Source organism: Barbus barbus (genome assembly GCF_936440315.1).
Source record: "Barbus barbus genome assembly, chromosome: 29".
NCBI lineage: Eukaryota > Metazoa > Chordata > Actinopteri > Cypriniformes > Cyprinidae > Barbus > Barbus barbus.
The window spans coordinates 16,637,969-16,655,844 of record NC_136757.1 but is presented as its reverse complement, the minus strand read 5'-3'; the positions used below and the strand labels follow the sequence as shown (position 1 = coordinate 16,655,844).

Sequence of the window (17,876 nt, the reverse complement as noted above, 5' to 3'; positions counted from 1 at the left end):
GAAATGACTGAATTGGTTTCAGATGGAGTGTAGGACTTCCTATTTATGCTGTGTACTGTATATTAAATGTCAAAGCTTGCTAAAGTCGCACAAGACACTGCTAAATTATATAATTTCTAAAACTTCTGGAACAAATTTAGTTATTTTCATAATGTATCAGCATGCCTGAGGAAGATTTATGTTTTTGTTATTTGGTGTGTGTGATATTTTTATATCTTATGTAAGTCTTTGAATGTTACATCACATCTTACTGTTTTTTCAGCATCTCACACCATGAGTATGAAGTGTTTAATCAAGACAACGCCACAAGAATCATTCGGTTTCAGCTGAGTTTACCATGTCATTAAATGGCATTAATGTACAGCATTTTGCAAGCCATCATTACATAATATGTTCTTTATTTTAAATATGTATTTGATTTCTGTCGTATGGTTTATCGTATAAGGTTTATAGCAGGTGAGAATATAACCACCCCGCCTCATCGTTTGTCAATCACCCCTCCCCCCAACACAACACAAAACACTACACCGCATCAATCATTTAAGACTCCACACGCAGCCCACCACAGCCCAGCAGGGGGGCCAAGTACCACCGACTTCAAGTGCTTTCGAGGCACAACGGAGCGCAGAGAAGCAGTTTCCTATGGAAGGCCAAAAACACGTTAATTTTAACGCGTCAACGACGCATTAAATACGCGTATTTAACGCGTTAACTTCCCGCATTAAATACGTGTTGTTTATGCGTGAAAAATCAGTGCGTTAAATGCGCGTATTCAACGTGTTAAATACCGTGAAAAATCAGTTTGAAGGGTCAGTGTCATTGGCTGCTGAAGACTTGGGTCAAACCATTTATGTGAGTTTAGGGGGGTGTACCATTCATAGACTAGGCTACCACCATTTAACATGCCTAATTATTATGTCATTAACATTTGTGTGGGGAAATCAGTTACAGTGGAGGTAAGCAATCAATGCAGGTTTAAGATACAGACCATTGCATCATTCATAAATTCAGATTTAATTTGAACTTTTATATACAACTGATCAACGCACATATATAAGATGTGATACAGTAAGAACGAAAGCTCAAATACCAGTGAAGTTTTGGTCACGTAACATATGCACTTGAATTTCAAACAATCGAATATTAACTGAATTTGAATTAAGCAAGAGTTTTGCTATGTTCATTTTAGTATCAATAATATGAAGGAATGTTTCTGCCATGCTGCCGACCGCTAATGTGAAGCAAGCGAGAGAGTGAGATGTAATGCTTTTTCTTTGGCCGAGTCTGAAATCTGAAAACAATCTGAGAGAGAGAGAAATAATGTGATTTTGAATATTACTTTGACTGTTAGGATAATACTTTACAATAAAGCAACATTTGTTGCATTAATTGCGTTACATAAATTTACTTCAAACTCAGTAATCTATGTAATCTGTAATCTATGTTCCCTGTAGGTTTTTTGTTACATTGAGACATTTTGTTTGCACTATGTGTTTGCACTGAAAAGATAAGAATATTTTAATATATTTTCTTTGTGTAACTTCAGTTATATATTTTTTCTCCAACATCAAAATGTAACCTACACTCACTGGCCGCTTTATTAGGTATACCTTGCTAGTACCGGGTTGGACCCCCTTTTGCCTTCAGAACTGCCTTAATTCTTAGTGGCATAGATTCAACAAGGTGTTGGAAACATTCCTGAGAGATTTTGGTCCATACTGACATGATAGTATCACGCAGTTGCTGCAGATTTGTCGGCTGCACATCCATGATGCGAAGTTTGATCACTGTTAAAGCTAGAATGTCCACTAATGTGTTTATTTACAAAAAGGCATGAGTGAAGAAAAACGAGGCAATTTTATTTTTTTTATCAAATTTTTCATAAAACTGATTTAAATATATTACTTCTATAGGCTATAAAAAAATGACAATAATTAAGCATGTTAAATGGTGGTAGCCTAGCCTAGTCTATGAATGGTGCACCCCCCTAAGCTCACATAAATGGTTTGACCCAAATCTTCAGCAGCCAATGACACTGACCCATTCAAACAGATTTTTCAGGCGTATTATTTCACGTGTATTTAACGCGCTGATATTTCACACGTAAACAACACGTATTTAACCCGCGAAATACGTGTTGTTTACGCGTTAATTACGGGTATTTAACGCGTTGTTGACACAAAGAGTCATTTAGAACGCGTCTTTTAAATACTTTAAATTTCTTTATGACATCACACCACGAAGACATTACGGAAGGCAATATTCAGTGATCTTTTTTCATATTTATAGGATTTTTAAAGTCTGCGTAATACGTAATTGAATCTTAAACTTTGAAATTGAACACGTCACAAAAGTATTTAAAGTGTTTAAAATATTTATCTAAAGTGTGAAATAAATACATTTTTCCTTGTTGTAAAGTAGGGGTTGCTTCTCCAACGTTTTTGAGCTACTCAGAGAGAAAAAAATATATCTGTTTATTAAACTGACTTAAATTGACGTCATCACTGTTATTTGTGACCCAGGATCATAAGGGACCCTTTTTTTCGAAAATTGAGATTAATACATCATCTGAGAGCTGAATAAATAAGTTTTCCATTGATGTATGATTTGTTAGGACAGGACAATATTTGGCCGAGATAATTATCTGAGGGTGCAAAACATAAAAATATTGAGAAAATCGCCTTTAAAGTTGTTCAAGTGAGGTCCCTAGTAATGCATATTACTAATACTAAATGAAGTTTTGATATATTTACAGTAAGAAAAAAAAATATATAGGAACAAAAATATCTTCATGGAACATCTTTACTTTTAATATCCTAATGATTTTTGGCATAAAAAAAAAAAGATAATTTTGACCCATGCAATGTATTGTTGGCTATTGATACAAATATACCCGTGCTACTTATGACTGGTCCAGGGTCACATTTAGGCAGCGGAGCATAGCAGGCTTTTCAGTATTGCCAGAATGTAGCATGTAGTGATCGCTGCAGCCCGGAGACCTGCAAGTGGGAGGAGCTTACGCCACAAGTAGGCTGGATTTCATTGTAGTTTAAAAGGATATAAATATAACATATTTTCATAGTAGTTTAAACTGAAATTCTTAGTTTTGTTATTGTGTGTATCAAATACCATTCACTGTCAACACTGAAATAATGTCTTTACACCTTTTTCAATGCTTAGTGATGGTGTCATTTTAAATCATTTAACTGTAGTAATTTAAGCATATTTCTGGATATTACATTTTACTTCAACAATTATTCTACAGTAGCCTTTTAAGGAACTTTAAAGTGAAATGCAATTGCGCTTAGAAGGTAAATGTGTGATACATAAAGAAAATGTTGAGTACTATTAAGAAAATGTAGTTACCATTTGCCTGTACTGCACATTTTTATTTTGCATATTTAAAAAAAAATCTAATTACAGCAAATGACAAACTAATGTTCTTCAGATCATGTTACACAAATCAATGTATTAATTTGAAATCTCAGGCTGGGTAAATTATTTTATTTCTGATGAATCAAATTATGTACAATCATTCATTCCTACATTTCCTACATTTCACTGCTGGTTATACCCTGTATAATTGTGTATGTGACAAATAAAAATCTTGAATCTTGAATCATTCAGCACAATGGACTTGCATGCAGTGGACACTGCAAAATCCCGGATGCATTGCTTCTGAGTAAATTCCACGGAGCTCGCCTCGCTTGCCCTTCCCAACATAACCTGGTGGGTACACAAGAAGCACAATGAGCATTGGGGTTAACCCAAATTTAAAACCTTCTTCCCATGCCATATATGCATGACTTTATTCTCAAGATATGCATGACTTTATTCTCTTGTTGAACATGTACAAACATTTCAAGAATAATTTCTCAGCTCTGTAGGTCTATGCTATGCTAAGTAAATGATTGATGAAGCCAATCAGTGATTACACTGATTGGCTTCATCACTCTGTCTCCTCTCCACCAGTAAGCTGGTGTGTGGTGGGCGTTCTGGCGCACTATGGCTGCCGTCGCATCATCCAGGTGGATGCTGCACACTGGTGGTGGACGAGGAGACACTACCCCTCACAATGTAGAGCGCTTTGAGTGCTTAGAAAAGCAGAAAAAGCGCTATATAAATGTAATGAATTATTATTATTATTATTATTATTAAATGGTGTCCCGAAATTTTAAGGGACGACATTAGGCGAAGTAAATTAGACTTTATTACTATTTTTAAACGAAGTATTCCTTTTAAAAACCAATAGATCAAACGCTAGTTTATTCACCATTAATTTACAAAAAAAACTGATTATTGATTATTATTACTAAATAAAAAGAAAATGTCATTTAAACCATGTTTTAAATATATTACATTGTGGATTAGGAGGTTAGGAGATGTGTTCTAATACTTTTGAAAATGTACCTTATTCTTTAGAAAATTAAACTGTAAAAAGTGAACAGTTGGATCAACTTAAAAAAAACACTTCAATTGGAAACACCAAATTATTATTATTTTTTTTATTTATTTCTCAACGTACAAAAAAAAAGAAAAGAAAAAAAAAAAGATATTGTCAGGCACATTACAGATTGTGTGTTACTAAGAAAACGTTCTACAAAAGCCACCAAGAAAATGCACTTTTCACAGCTTGTGATACTTTTTACAAAACAAACAACAAATTCGTCCACTACCGCAACGAGGAGCCTGAACCGATGCTACAACCCAAATGACATTAAACAAACCAATCAAAATCTTCTGTTGGTTTGTACAGCCCACTTGCAGCTTAAGTCCCGCCCACTTGCGGCTGGCTCCGACCTCCGTTTATAGTTGATCCAACTGTTCATCTATCATAGACTGTATAAAAATAGGTATCTATTTACAAACATTTAATACATTTACACTTTATTATTACACTTTTAGTCAGTGCAGTCCAAAATGTAAAAAAAAATTACGGTAACACTTTCTATGAAGCCCATATTTATAATACATTATAAGAGTATTCTTAAGGCATTATAATGAATGCATAATGCCTTATAAAAAATCTTATAATATATTATATTGTCAATTTTAATACATTATAATGCTTACGCATTTGTGTGTATAATTTTAAGATTATGATTATTTATAACACGATGAACACCATATTAAATCTACTTTTACATTGATAGTGGACTATATATCTTGACATTATTTAAGATCTGCATAGTATCTTACTACAGTACATCTTGTGAGTGGTTAGGTGTGGAGTGTTATTTAAATGAGTTCCCTGTGAGGCTAATATTAATTTTGATGTGAGCTAGTTAATAATTTCAACTGAAAAAAAAATGCAATGTTTATATGTTAGGTTACATTTTATTTTGATGTCCTCTTAGACTATTGACTAGACGCAACTACATGTCAACTAACTCTCATTAGAGTATTAGTAGGCTTATAGACCTACATGATTATGTGCTCGTGTAGTGTAAGAGCTGAGTATGTCCAGTAGGTGGCAGTACATCGACTCGCGCTGTTTCATCTGCTTCACTAGAAGAAGAGGGAGATTCAAAAGACAGCTGCTGTGACAGCGATAAAGTTATCATCATGTAGGTATCACAGATAAAAACTCATATAAACTAAATCCTAAATAAATTGCATGTGTCTGTTACACGCATTTGAACGGGAATCGTAACTGCTTGCTGTGTTTGTTCGTGTATCTGATCACTTCTGACTCGCGGTGTGTCGTGCTGTGCTCGAGTGTTGCGGCATGCTGTTAATGTTTTAAACATACAAATCTTTAGTAATTCGTTAAACTATTACTATATTTAGAAATGTTGAATGTCTGTTCGACACCTTTTAGAGAATGGCGTGGCTCAAACATTTGAGTTTTACTTGAGCCAGAGAAAATGTGTATTTCTGTGATCAGTCTGAATGAAACATGCATCGCAAAATTCAGCTTAATCTGAAAACAAAACAAAATGGCCATTAAATCCAATTATTCCATGAAGAAGTTGAACGACAGTGCTCTGAATAGCTTTGTGTTTCTCCATATTAGGGCCTGCAAACAATTATATCGCAACCTTCTCAAAAACCCACACACTTCCCATCAGCATTTCACACTTAGCTTGATAAAGTCATGAAAGCTGTTTCCTCTCTTGACTGATCGAGAACCAGCCTCTCCACACCAAAATAACAGTACTTGATACAAGGGAATGGACTACACTGAACCCAAGCCAGTTTTTAAAGAAGCTTACAAAGAAAGAGAACACTTAAAAGTCTCTTGTTTCCTGATTTTGACCCTCAGTTGCATGGCACAATTTTGAAACATTAACGGGTAGTTTTGTCTCTGTGAGCGCTGCAGGTGAGGCTGGTTATTTTATTTGCAATTTAGCACATTTTTTTGTATTTACAGTTTTTATTTTTATAATGGGTTATGGTGCATGTTGGCACACTAAATCTGGATTTTCATCCTTTAGTCCAGTCATGGTTCTGTGTTTGAATTTATCAAACTAATTTATTTATATTTTACGTTTATGCATTAATTTTAAATAGCAAATAGCATAAATAGCAAATAATTTTATTTAAAGTGATTTACAAAAGAGGAAGCCAACAATATTCAGTTCCGGGGTTTATTAGAAAACTATATTAGAAAGCAAGCTAGAGAAGTGGAGAAATGCATGTTATTTATATATGTGTGGTTCTGTTCATAATTAAAGTGTCTTAACCAGTGAAAAATCACTATACTGATAACCTTGTCCACTCGGTCAACTACCATTGCTTTCTTTTGTGTATCTATTGACATTCTTGTGCATTGCAAAATGAAAGTTTGTGTCAGTAATTTTCTGTGGATCTCATTTGCAGTCTTTAACACCTGTATTATATTTTATTTTAGCATACTGACCATTGCCCATCTTGCTCTATAGGTGCATTGAAAAAAAAACATATCAGATGACTACTAGACTTAAAGGGATATTTCAACCAAAAATTATAATTCTGTCATCATTTACCCACCCTCATGTGATTCCAAACCTGTGTTACTTTCTTTCTCCTGTGGGACATAAAAGAAGATATTTCGCAAAATATTTGAGACTTGTTACAAAATATGTGCTTTTAAGTTTTACAGAAGAAAAAGGCTTAGGTTTGAAGCAACATGAGGGTGATTATTTGATGATGGATTTTGTTTATTTTTGTTCAAACTATGTCTTTAAGGTTCATGCTTCATTCACTTGCATTCAAACATACACAGGAAATGCGAAGTAAATGCAGAGATGTAATAAGCTAGTGCAGAGGTCTTCAACCCTGCTCCTGGGGACCCACTGTCCGGCAAATTTATTTCCAACCTGCTTCAGCACGCCTGCCTTTGTATTTTCAAGCAATCTTGAGGAGCTTGATTAGCTGCTTCAGGTGTGTCGAGCTAAACTCTGCAGGACAACAGGGTTGAAGACCTATGAGCTAGTGAGTGACTAAGAATTTCTAAACTGAACTTGTGTATATATATTTTCTATATTTGTGTTTTCGGTCATCTTATTTTCGAAACCACATTTAACATTAGCATGAAGTCCATGGTATCGCAGTAATCACACATTCACACCACAGCTTCCTCTGCTATTTTAACTTCAACAGACTAAAAAAATGTTTTATATATTATATGTGCTATGAGAAGAAAAACTACTCATGAAATAGGCTGTTGCTGTTATTTTTTGCATGTGTTTGTTGCTTCAGTGGTGTGAATTAATTACAATGTCAGTCTACCTTTTTATTAATCTAGCTTTTGCCTGTGAAAATGACATGTGGAAGTGATGGTGACAAACTTTTGGGTTTTGAAAACAACTGACAGCTGTTGCAGCACATTTTCAGAAGCAGACTAACTGTAGAAAAAAAATAGTTTTTTTTTTTTTTTTAAAGAATTCAACTGGATACTGGACACTTCTGTTCTCCATTGCTCTTAAGGGAGGAAAATACATTTTTTAATTAAGTCATTTAAAAGGGAAATTCTGTCATGATTTACTCACTCACACATTGTTCCAAACTTGTATAAAGTTTATTCTGCGGAATAAAAATGTTTGAATTCATTTTTTTTTTCAAAACAATTTTCACAATGAAAGTCAATGGGGTCCAAAACAACTATTACATTCAAAAAATATCTTCAACAGAAGAAAAAAATTCATACAGGTTTGGAAAGATATGAGGGTGAATAAATAATAAACTATTCCAAATGAATGAAGAACGTCACGCTAATGACGTCTGAGCTGTTCAGTCAGGTGTTGATGAAAACAACACTTTCTGGCCCCTGTTGACCCCATGCCCTTGGCGTGTGTGCAGGTGCGATGGCGACATCAGCTATGCAGTCGTTCGAATCGAACCTCTTCACGAGCGCTGGGACCTCGTAGAAGTGTGTGCGGAATTACTCAATGCCCAATGGCAGCGCAGCATGGGGGCACGAATCCACTCGCTCCGTCAGTCGAGCCACAGCTATCCGGTGTGTCTCCTGCTGCTGAGTGGAGAGAGGCGGAGTCAGGACGAGAAGCTAATAGGCCACGCCCGCTTGTCCCGTGTTCTGGGGAGCTGTAGTCTGTTTGTGGAATCAGTCGTGGTGTGTAGCACATTACGAGGGAAGGGTTACGGCCGTATACTAATGGAGGGGGTTGAACGGTATGCCAAAGGACGGGGCTGCATCCGATTGTGCCTAACCACCCATGATAAGCAACACTTTTACGCCCATATGGGGTTTGTACTGTCCAAACCTGTTCAAAGTGTCGGGATGCTGGCCTCCTTCATGCCTGTGGAGTTGCTGCACAAGTTCTGTAGAAGTGCAGAGAACGAGGAGGAAGAGAGGAACAGTGATGCTAAGTTTAACAATCCTGCACCATCCACACCTTCTGTTTTACCTCTTCCTCCTCCTCCACCTCCTCTTCCACTCTCCAGTCCACCTCCTCCTCCGCCTGTTTCTGCTCCTCCACCTCCTCCTTGTCCTCTGTCATCCTTGGCTCCAGTTAATCAAACTCTGGAGCAAACGCCGTACACCGACAACAGAGGGCTGCCCATCTTCTGGATGCACAAGGACATCTGAGACTCATACTACACGCCTTCTGTCTGTAATTATTCAGGGATACACAAACACAATGTTTACAGGACAAGAAGTATCTTGTCAACCTGAACTGTATAGACTCAAATACTGTGACAATCTACTTGTGCCTTAATACCAAAGTTTACCTTGTGTTTTAACTACTATTTATTTAATTTTTAAAAAATAATTGAAAGGTAGATCTTTATCACACCCCTATAAAATAAATGTCACTGCTGAGATTATCTGCTGCTTTTAAAGGGTTTTATCAAAATAAAAATCTTTATCTATTATCTGTAGTGTTGTGCTTGTTATTCCATAGGATCAGATTTGAGGATTGGTATTTACCGTTTCCATGGACTTTTTCTTTGTATCAACTTTTGATTTTTAAAATATCAACTACTGTTCAAACGTTTGGGGTCAATAATTTTAATGCTTGTGGAAAAAAGTATTATGCTCAGCAAGGCATTTCATTAAACACTTTGTATTGTCAAATATTATTACAAATCATTATAACTGTTATGCATTTTAATATATTTTAAAATGTGATTTATTCCTGTGACGCAGTGCTTAATTTTCAGCATCATTACTTCAGTCTTCAGTGTCACATGATCCTTCAGATCCGCCACGACACATTTCTTTTCATGACTCTATGAATAGATAGTTTAAGAGTTTATTTATTTGAAATAATAGAAATGTTTTGTAAAATGCCCTGCAGTTTATCTCACAAATGATTTTTTTAGGTTCACTACAGAATTTTCAAAACTGTGTTCTTTCCTTACCATGATTCATTATGGATTTGCTCCGATATGGTGATCAGTAGGGCTGGGCGATTTGACCAAAATCTGATATCACAATATGAGTATATAGTTTTATTTCATGATAACGATATATAACTTTAAAGTATGTAATTATACAATATAGTTATTTTCGGTTTAAATAAGGTATTTATACCTTTTTTGATAATATAAATTCTTGTCACCAGTGTCAATATCACAAAAAACTAATACTAGCATAATTTAACAAAAAAACTAAGCTAAACAGTCAATTAAATAAGAATAAGAAAGTAATTTCAAGCAATAAGACAAACAAATCTACAGTAGAACAAATAAGAAATTCTACATTGTATAAAGTAATCAAATGTATAAAAACACATGTTCTTTACTGTGTAAATTAAATATACATTTCTTATTAAAGTTACAGAAGTGATTTATTCAATAGCGGTGTGAGATTTTCTGTTTTGTTGTTTGATTAACATAAATTACACACAGCAGGAATTTTTCGACTGCTGTCACTTTAAGAACTCCCCGGATACAATATATACTGTTCTGAGCTGTTTGATTTCACTTATGACTTAAATTACTGTGTTTACAAAGATACTTGCAAAGGCAGGCTTTTTGACACATACAAGTGTATTTAACCGTTCAAGGCCTATAAATCAGCAAAAATAGTGCCTCTGACAGCACTCAGAAACAGTCTCTCAGAAAGCACGTTTATATGGTGAAATAAGTTCTCTGAGTGCCTTTCAATGGCTTAAAATCACTTAAAAACGTGTGCAAACATTATGTTTTAGTGACCACATAGCACATCAACGTCACATGAGTGTATAACCGCGATATAGACGATATTCCAAAATCTTTACCGATTAACAAATTTCTACCGATCATTTGTGTCTACCGGTGTATCGCCTACCCCTAGTGATCAGGCAACCATAGGTATATCGCAAACCAGTTTTAGAACACCGGATATCCCCTCAACTCCCCCAGTATAAACCGAATAATAGGAAATTTACATAGGAAGCTCAATAGTAGGCTACACTTATTTCTACATTATTTGCTTTTTTAAATCAAATATATATGTCACTAATTTGTGCGTGTATTTCATAGGCATGCTTCTGAGATCATCTATTCCCCATCCCATCCTCACCTTAGCCCTGTCAGTGATTTTATCTCCCATCAACCCTGTTCAGAATATGGTTGAGGGGGCGGAGTCTGTCATCGGGAGGCGTGGCTTTTCAGTGATCTGGAATATACCTACAGCTCGGTGTCAGCGTCGATTTGGAGTCTCCCTGCCGCTGCGCCAATTCAACATCATTCATAACTCACAGCAGAGATTTCAGGGTCAAAATATGAGCATATTTTATCAGCGCCGTCTGGGTCTTTACCCCTACATCAACCGTCAAGGCTCAAAGGTCAGCGGTGGCCTGCCTCAACAAGGATACCTGAAGGCTCACCTCTCATTGGCTGAGGCGCAGATCAATGAAGTGTTGAGACACACATTCAGTGGATTAGCCGTGCTAGACTGGGAAGCATGGCAGCCCATATGGATGTGGAACTTCGGGAAAAGGATTGTGTATAGGAAAATTTCCAAAAAGCTGGTTAGGTGGAAACATCCAGATATGTCAGAGGAGGAAGTGAAATCTGAGGCAAAGGCAGAGTTTGAAATGGGCGCAAGATCGTTTATGGAAGATACTCTGCGCCTTGGTGTTCGCCTCTGCCCAGAGGGATTATGGGGGTTTTATGGGTTTCCCAGTTGCTATAACAATCATGGCCAAGGACAGAGCGGATACACGGGGCAGTGCCACAATGGAACAGAGATTCTGAATGACAGACTGGCGTTTCTATGGCAACACTCTACAGCCTTGTATCCTAGCATTTATTTGTGGCGTAAGCTGGCCGGACATGTACACGCTCAGCTCATGGTGAGACACCGTGTACTTGAGGCCCTCAGAGTGGCATCCCAGCATTCACTTGGCACTGAAGCACTTCCTGTTTTTCCCTATGCCAGATTGGCATTCACACACACATTGGCGTTTCTGAATCAGGTACCTCTAGACAATTTCCACATGGTGTTTTTACATCGTGTTTGTTCTGAGCTCCAGGCTCATCATGCATTAGTGGGCTCTTCACCTCCACCCAGAATAGATCCTGAAAGAGGAGGGGTTTAGTTCTGAGCTTGTGCCCAGTACAGTCACCTCATCTTTGTCTTTAAGCGGATGGTTCTCCTTTAGCTCAGAATCATGCTCAATGCAAGTTAGCAAATTCTTGGCCAATGCATTGCTGTACTTACTAAATATGCATTTGTTTTGTTATTGTAGCGGTAACTAACCTCCTTTCTCAATTTAAGTTAATTTTAATTATTTTTTTTTATAATAAAATATTATTTAATATTTATTAAAATCACTGTTAAATTGAATCCTTAGCAAATGTATTTTTTTATATAAAAATTTGTTTTAATAGTTTTAGTTTTATTTCTGTAATTTTAGCATAAACTTATTTCACTTAGTTGCCAAGGCAACATTTCAAAATTTTCTTTTGGTTTAAATTCTTCATCTAATAGTTAAATTTGATTTAATCAAAAATCAAATATATATATTAAATGGACAGAATTTTTTTTAATTTTATCTGACAATAACAACAGTAGGCTTTTACCTTCGGAAACATTCAGATACATGTTTATGTCGATTATGTTTCAAGCTTAGAGTGTCTTAATTCAGGCTGATCTAACTTTTAAAACTGCATTCTTCTGTGAAACTGTATCATATATGTGTATCTTTTCAGACGGATCTGGAGCACACACTAGGAGAGAGTGCTGCTTTAGGGGCCGCTGGAGTCGTGTTATGGGGCGAGCTGAGTTTTGCAATGTCTAAGGTCAGTAGGTTTAACTGTATGTGTGAGGATTTACTGTATATAGTCTGGATTTACCTTTGTGCGATAACCTAATGCTCTCGATAAGTCTAAACGCTGTCAGTACACAAACTGAAAATGCATAATATTATTAGATTTAGCACATATCTTGTTTCTCATTGCTGCAGCTATTTCTTTCCTTATTCAGCGGCAGTGTGCTCTCCTGCGTGATTACATTAGCTCAGAATTAGGAGAGTATGTCGCCGCCCTGCAGGCTGGTGTGAGGAACTGCAGTAAGAGAATGTGTAACGACCAGGGACGCTGCGCTCGACGGGACCCTCAATCAGGTTACATGATCCCTCTACATGGTACCTGTAAAGCTCTTCCTCTCAATGACATGAGGTCAAAGTTCAAGTGTGTCTGTTATGAAGGATGGAGAGGAGAACACTGCGAGCAAAGAATTTCCTAAGAACAGATATGCTTTTCTGATTTCCATTCATTTTCACTGTGGGGATTTTTAAAACATCTTTGTTGAAAAAGTTGTAAGCTATTACCCAAACCAACCAGCTACTCACGGTGTTGGTTTGGTGAATCACATTACAAATTTTGATTTGAAGCAAATAAGCATTTGAAAATCGGACAAAGACCAGAGCTCAAGAATGTACAAAATAAGGAGTGTATCTAAATAATAAAGTAGAGTAAGCGTATGAAGACTATTTTATTCGCACTGCTTTATGGGAGTGGATGAGCCCTAAAGAAGTCTTTTATCATGATTGGGTTTTGATTCTCTGATTGGTGGAGATTTCTTAGCAGAATCATGAGTACTGTCAATTTCCTGTTGAGAAAATGAATAGGATTTTTACTTCCAGAACCAGATTGTTGCAATATAACCCCACAGTGGAAAAGGTAATTTCAGGAAGCTAGTTGTTGTATTTTTTGATGAAAGATATATATATTTTTTTTGGTATGTGCCCATGTATATCATTCACAATAAAACCAGGACCCCACAAAATGTAAGAACAATTTCATTTATATTTATTTTTTATTCTTATTTTAAAATTCCTTTTTTCCTTATTAAATGTTATATAATTATTTACAATCATTCAGCAATCACTCAAAAAAAGCTCACCATAGTGAATGTTCTTGCTCATTCACAATATTTTTAGCACAATTTAATGTTTGTAGGAGTGATACCAATGAATTAAAATATAATAACAGGTATGATTATTCACATTCTTTCCATATTTCTTAGTGTTGTTTTGTATTATCATTTGCTTTAGTGAAACTAATATAGCAAGTTGCCAAATAGTGTGTAATCATATAAGTGTACAAAGCAATACTGGTGAAAAGTCCATTAATTAATACATTATTTTCCAGTTATACTGCACAAAAATCAGGAGGCAAAAGAATGTTTTTGAGCAAGATAATGGATTCCACCAAAGTAATAGAAGCCTTTAAGACATAGAATCACACGTTGATGTGAAGTAATCGGTGCTCTTCTCTCAGTGTTGTCACAGTGCAGTAATGTTTCTCCTGTGGGTCTGTGTAGAATGATTTTTCGCTATGGTTGCTGCTCTGTGAGGTTGATGTGCAGCTTTTGCAGCTCTTGTAAGAGTTGGGAGATTTCTTCAGCTGTTTCCTTTTTCTGTTTCACCATCTCCAAAAGTGTGTGGAGAGCACTGCTCTGCTGGACTGGAGAGTTAATAACAGAAAACATGTTATTTGATAAAACAACAATTCAGCAGGCCCTCCAAATGAATGTTTTGGAATCAATATGTTAAAAAAGCTCAGTCGACAGCATCAGTGGAATAATGATGATTACCACAGCAAGTGGAAACAATAATGACAACAAAAACTGAAGTTAAAGTAAGGCACAGAAATGCATAGAAATGCATTCCAGCTTCAAAAATGACAATTTAGACAACTTGACAGCTTAGACAACCTTATGGAGGCCCTATGTTACTTTTGCAACAAGCATACAAAGTTTCTCGGCAGGATATTGTTGCAAGTTTTGTTGGGGGACTGCAATACCTTTGCGAGAGAACAACTGAGAATGTGATACTTTTGCAAGAGAACGCAAAAGCATTGAAACAAGATTTTGCCACAAAAGCTGTCAATGGACCTTAACTTGTATTGAAGCAAAAACATTTCTCTCAATTTAGCCTTAAAACATTAATTTCATAATTTCAGCTTTAACAAACAGATTGTCTCACCTAAAAGACTGAAGATAAGAATGAGAGTAAGGAGGAACGCAATAACGGCTGCACATGCTAAAAAATAGTGCCGTCTAGTGGAAGTGCATATGTCATTCAGTCTGCTCACACAGGGCCTTCTCACTGGTTGACCTGTTTGATAGACAACTCCCTGATCTTGCATCTGAAGATTCCCATTGGAGGTAGGAGGTGGTGGACGGGGTGGCTGAAAACCTGCCAGTGAGAAGTGGGTTTGAGTGCTATAGAAACCAATGAGGATTTTAAAGGGGTCATATGATGCTATTTTAAAGATCATTATTTTGTGTATTTGGTGTAACAGAATATGTTGACATGCTTTAATGTTCAAAAAACACATTATTTTTCAAATACTGCACATTATTGTAGTTCCTCTATGCACCGCCTCTCTCAAACGTGTTGTTTTCTACAAGACCCTCCTTCCAACAAGTGCCAACTGACCCAGTGCATTGTGATTGGCCGAACACCACAAGCACGTGTCGGAAATATAACGCCCCTTACCATAATCGCGAGCTTCAGCTTTCAAGTTAGTTTTATCAGTTCAAACCCGAAAGGGGAACAGAGTCGCGTGACAGACACAGTGATGATGCTCGTATATATTTGCAGGACACAACCCGCAGTTAAGATGATTTCTGACGGGCTGTACACTCCGCTGTGATGTGACCCTGTTCCCCTCACACATGACGCCTTATGCGCAAAACTCCACATTTGAACAGTCAATAGCAAATACTTGAACTAATAACAAAACATACAGTCGCTGATTCAGAAGCACCAGATTGTCATAAAGTCGGAATTTACCCTTTTTTTTATTTATTTTTTTATTTTTAGAAATAGCCTTCGTGCATAGCCTTGTACTCTACTAGATTCACGAAACTGTCATCCATAAAATACGTTGCACAAATTTGAACATTTGGGTTGTGCTGTTGTGTTGTATACATATCTTAACCAATGATTCCTAATTGCATCTACTTTCGGAAGGCCAAATAAAGTGCTTTTGCTTTCGCATAGAAACACACAGCGTCTCCCTGGCTGGCATGGCTGCATCAACACTACTGCGTTTATTGAAACCACGCCTTCTTTCTCTGCGTGAACATTTGGGCAGCATTACGCAAATATTTCCACATCGTGACGTAGACATGTGAGGGTTTCAGAGGGCCATGGACGAGTCTTACATTTTATAAAGAAAATCTCTTTGGTTTTGAGACTTTAGTCTTTGCAACTTTAGGGATTTCATCTATGCACAAACCGCTTGTAACACTCCAAAGAGAAAGGAAAACTTGAAATCGCATCAGATGACCCCTTTAAAGTCAGACATGATGTACATGACATAATGAAATACCTTTGCTGTGCTGTTCTGAGTGTGTGCGGTGCAGGTCACTGATGGAGTCGACGGAATGGAGCTCAATCTCTGTCAGGTCACGTTCGCTGACACGAACAAACACTGGAGGAGGAGGAGGAGTGGACTTCATGATCACTCCCACCACTGACAAACAGACAAAGAATGCAAACCTGAGTCAAATATTCCAAAATCAATATTTACTTGTCCTCAAGTTGTTTTAAACCCTTATGACTCTCTGTCTTCCATGAAATACAAAAGGAGAAATTTTGCACTGATCTCACTTTTCCATGCAATTGCAATGAATGGAGACCAGAGCTTTTAAGCTTCAAAAAAAGGATAAAATGAACCATGAAAATCCATACGGCTTCTGTACTATATTGCAAAAAGTCATAAGATAACTTCATGTGAAAAAAGATTGAAATTTAAGTCATCCAGTAACTGTAATTCCATGGGACAGAGCAAGGAAAACAGTCTTCAGATTTTCACATTTTGTGCTTCCAAGAAACTCAGTCCTAAGGTTTTTAGATAAAATGAGTGTGAATAAATTATGCCAGTATTATAAGTTTGAGTGAACTATTCCTCAAAAAAGAGCAAAAGACATTTAGATATGCGAATAACTATTCCCATCCCCATCCCTTAATGGCTGGATGCTAAATTAAGGACAGAACCATTACATTTTAGTTAAAGCACAGCTTTGTTGATGTTAAATAAAATGTCACATTTGTATAAGTGTGAGGCTATATTGCTGAACATCTCTCTCAAACATTTTTGCCAACTTTGATGCATTAATGAAAACCAGTTGAAGTCTGGAAACAGCAGTTATGTTAAATGTACAATGTTTGATATTAAATAAACTTGGACATTTGTTTGTTTGGTACTGTTCATCATCATCATCAAAAAAAAAAAAAAAACTTTTCAGCCCATATTTCAGATGAAGACAGTAAACAGCGCATTTCATGCATCAAATCTCATCCCATTTAAAAATAGAAAAAAACAGAAACCATGTGATTAGTCTGAGACTAATTTGGGCTGAATAGTTTGAAGTAAAATCAGAAGCAGGTGATCTCATCTGTTTGATGTCTCTACTATGGCCCAAATACAACTTTACTGAAAATTATATAGTGGCTAAATGTTGATGCCTGTGCCCGTGTATAGGCTACTTACCCTCAGATTGTATTCATCAAACGCTAGTAGACGTCTGTATGTCGTTGTGTTGTTGACAAACACTAGAGAAAACGCAGTGATTGAGTGGTCTTCTCGGATGGTCTGAAGCGATCTGTGTCCGTTTCGTACGCCTGGCACCTCTACCCCTAAACACAGCTCAAAATCCCCAGACCCAAAATAGCTGCCGCCTCATGGACGAGAAGACCGGTTATTTATAGATTTGGGGCCAGACAATCATTCAGTTACATGCAGACTTTGTGTAAATAGTGATACAGGCATTAAAACTTTGATATTGGAAGAAAATTGCTTAATATGCAGCTTAATAGAAATAATGTGTTCTTATATCTATTATTTCTTAACTTGTATTGGGGCAATATAAAAACTACGACATAATTTTCTTTTCCTTTTCCTTACAGACTAAGCGGGATTGTTTAGAAGCTAGCTCGCGTTGGGAAATGAGAACAGGTTCTTTTTCAGATTATGTGATCGATTCC

General features: G+C 36.6%; 3 protein-coding genes across 4 annotated transcripts; 2 read left to right on the top strand and 1 right to left on the bottom strand.

Annotated features, from left to right (window-relative positions):
• Positions 1-5,494: 5,494 nt before the first annotated feature.
• LOC306849629 (N-alpha-acetyltransferase 80-like) lies at positions 5,495-9,317 on the top strand. The gene is made up of 2 exons (XM_079384801.1): positions 5,495-5,567; positions 8,284-9,317. Coding segments are annotated over exons 1-2 (750 nt in total). The 5' UTR covers positions 5,495-5,565; the 3' UTR covers positions 9,032-9,317.
• hyal3 (hyaluronidase 3) lies at positions 6,115-13,871 on the top strand. Of its 2 annotated transcripts, none has more exons than XM_079384797.1 (4): positions 6,115-6,322; positions 10,912-11,849; positions 12,586-12,675; positions 12,860-13,871. In XM_079384797.1, exons 2-4 carry the CDS (start codon positions 10,914-10,916, stop codon positions 13,118-13,120), a joined length of 1,287 nt encoding a protein of 428 aa, XP_079240923.1. In that variant the 5' UTR covers positions 6,115-6,322; positions 10,912-10,913; the 3' UTR covers positions 13,121-13,871. The 2 variants fall into 2 exon arrangements, with proteins under 2 accessions (XP_079240923.1, XP_079240924.1); XM_079384798.1 differs by having other exon boundaries at positions 12,840-13,007.
• On the bottom strand, positions 13,667-17,550 carry LOC306849630 (uncharacterized protein). Its single transcript, XM_079384802.1, has 4 exons — positions 17,383-17,550; positions 16,219-16,362; positions 14,865-15,077; positions 13,667-14,343 (listed from the first exon to the last, which is right to left on the bottom strand). Exons 2-4 carry the CDS (start codon positions 16,346-16,348, stop codon positions 14,213-14,215), a joined length of 474 nt encoding a protein of 157 aa, XP_079240928.1. The 5' UTR covers positions 16,349-16,362; positions 17,383-17,550; the 3' UTR covers positions 13,667-14,212.
• Between the last annotated feature and the right edge of the window lie 326 nt (positions 17,551-17,876).

Excerpts from the sequence above, each read along its gene's own strand:
- hyal3 (XM_079384797.1), top strand. The coding sequence starts at position 10,914 with ATGCTTCTGAGATCATCTATTCCCCATCCCATCCTCACCTTAGCCCTG. Across the intron at positions 11,850-12,585 it reads CATTGGCGTTTCTGAATCAG|ACGGATCTGGAGCACACACT; the intron begins GTACCTCTAGAC and ends GTATCTTTTCAG. Across the intron at positions 12,676-12,859 it reads TGAGTTTTGCAATGTCTAAG|CGGCAGTGTGCTCTCCTGCG; the intron begins GTCAGTAGGTTT and ends TTCCTTATTCAG.
- LOC306849630 (XM_079384802.1), bottom strand. The coding sequence starts at position 16,348 with ATGAAGTCCACTCCTCCTCCTCCTCCAGTGTTTGTTCGTGTCAGCGAA. Across the intron at positions 15,078-16,218 it reads CTCAGAACAGCACAGCAAAG|GTTTTCAGCCACCCCGTCCA; the intron begins GTATTTCATTAT and ends TCTCACTGGCAG. Across the intron at positions 14,344-14,864 it reads TCTTATCTTCAGTCTTTTAG|TCCAGCAGAGCAGTGCTCTC; the intron begins GTGAGACAATCT and ends TTAACTCTCCAG.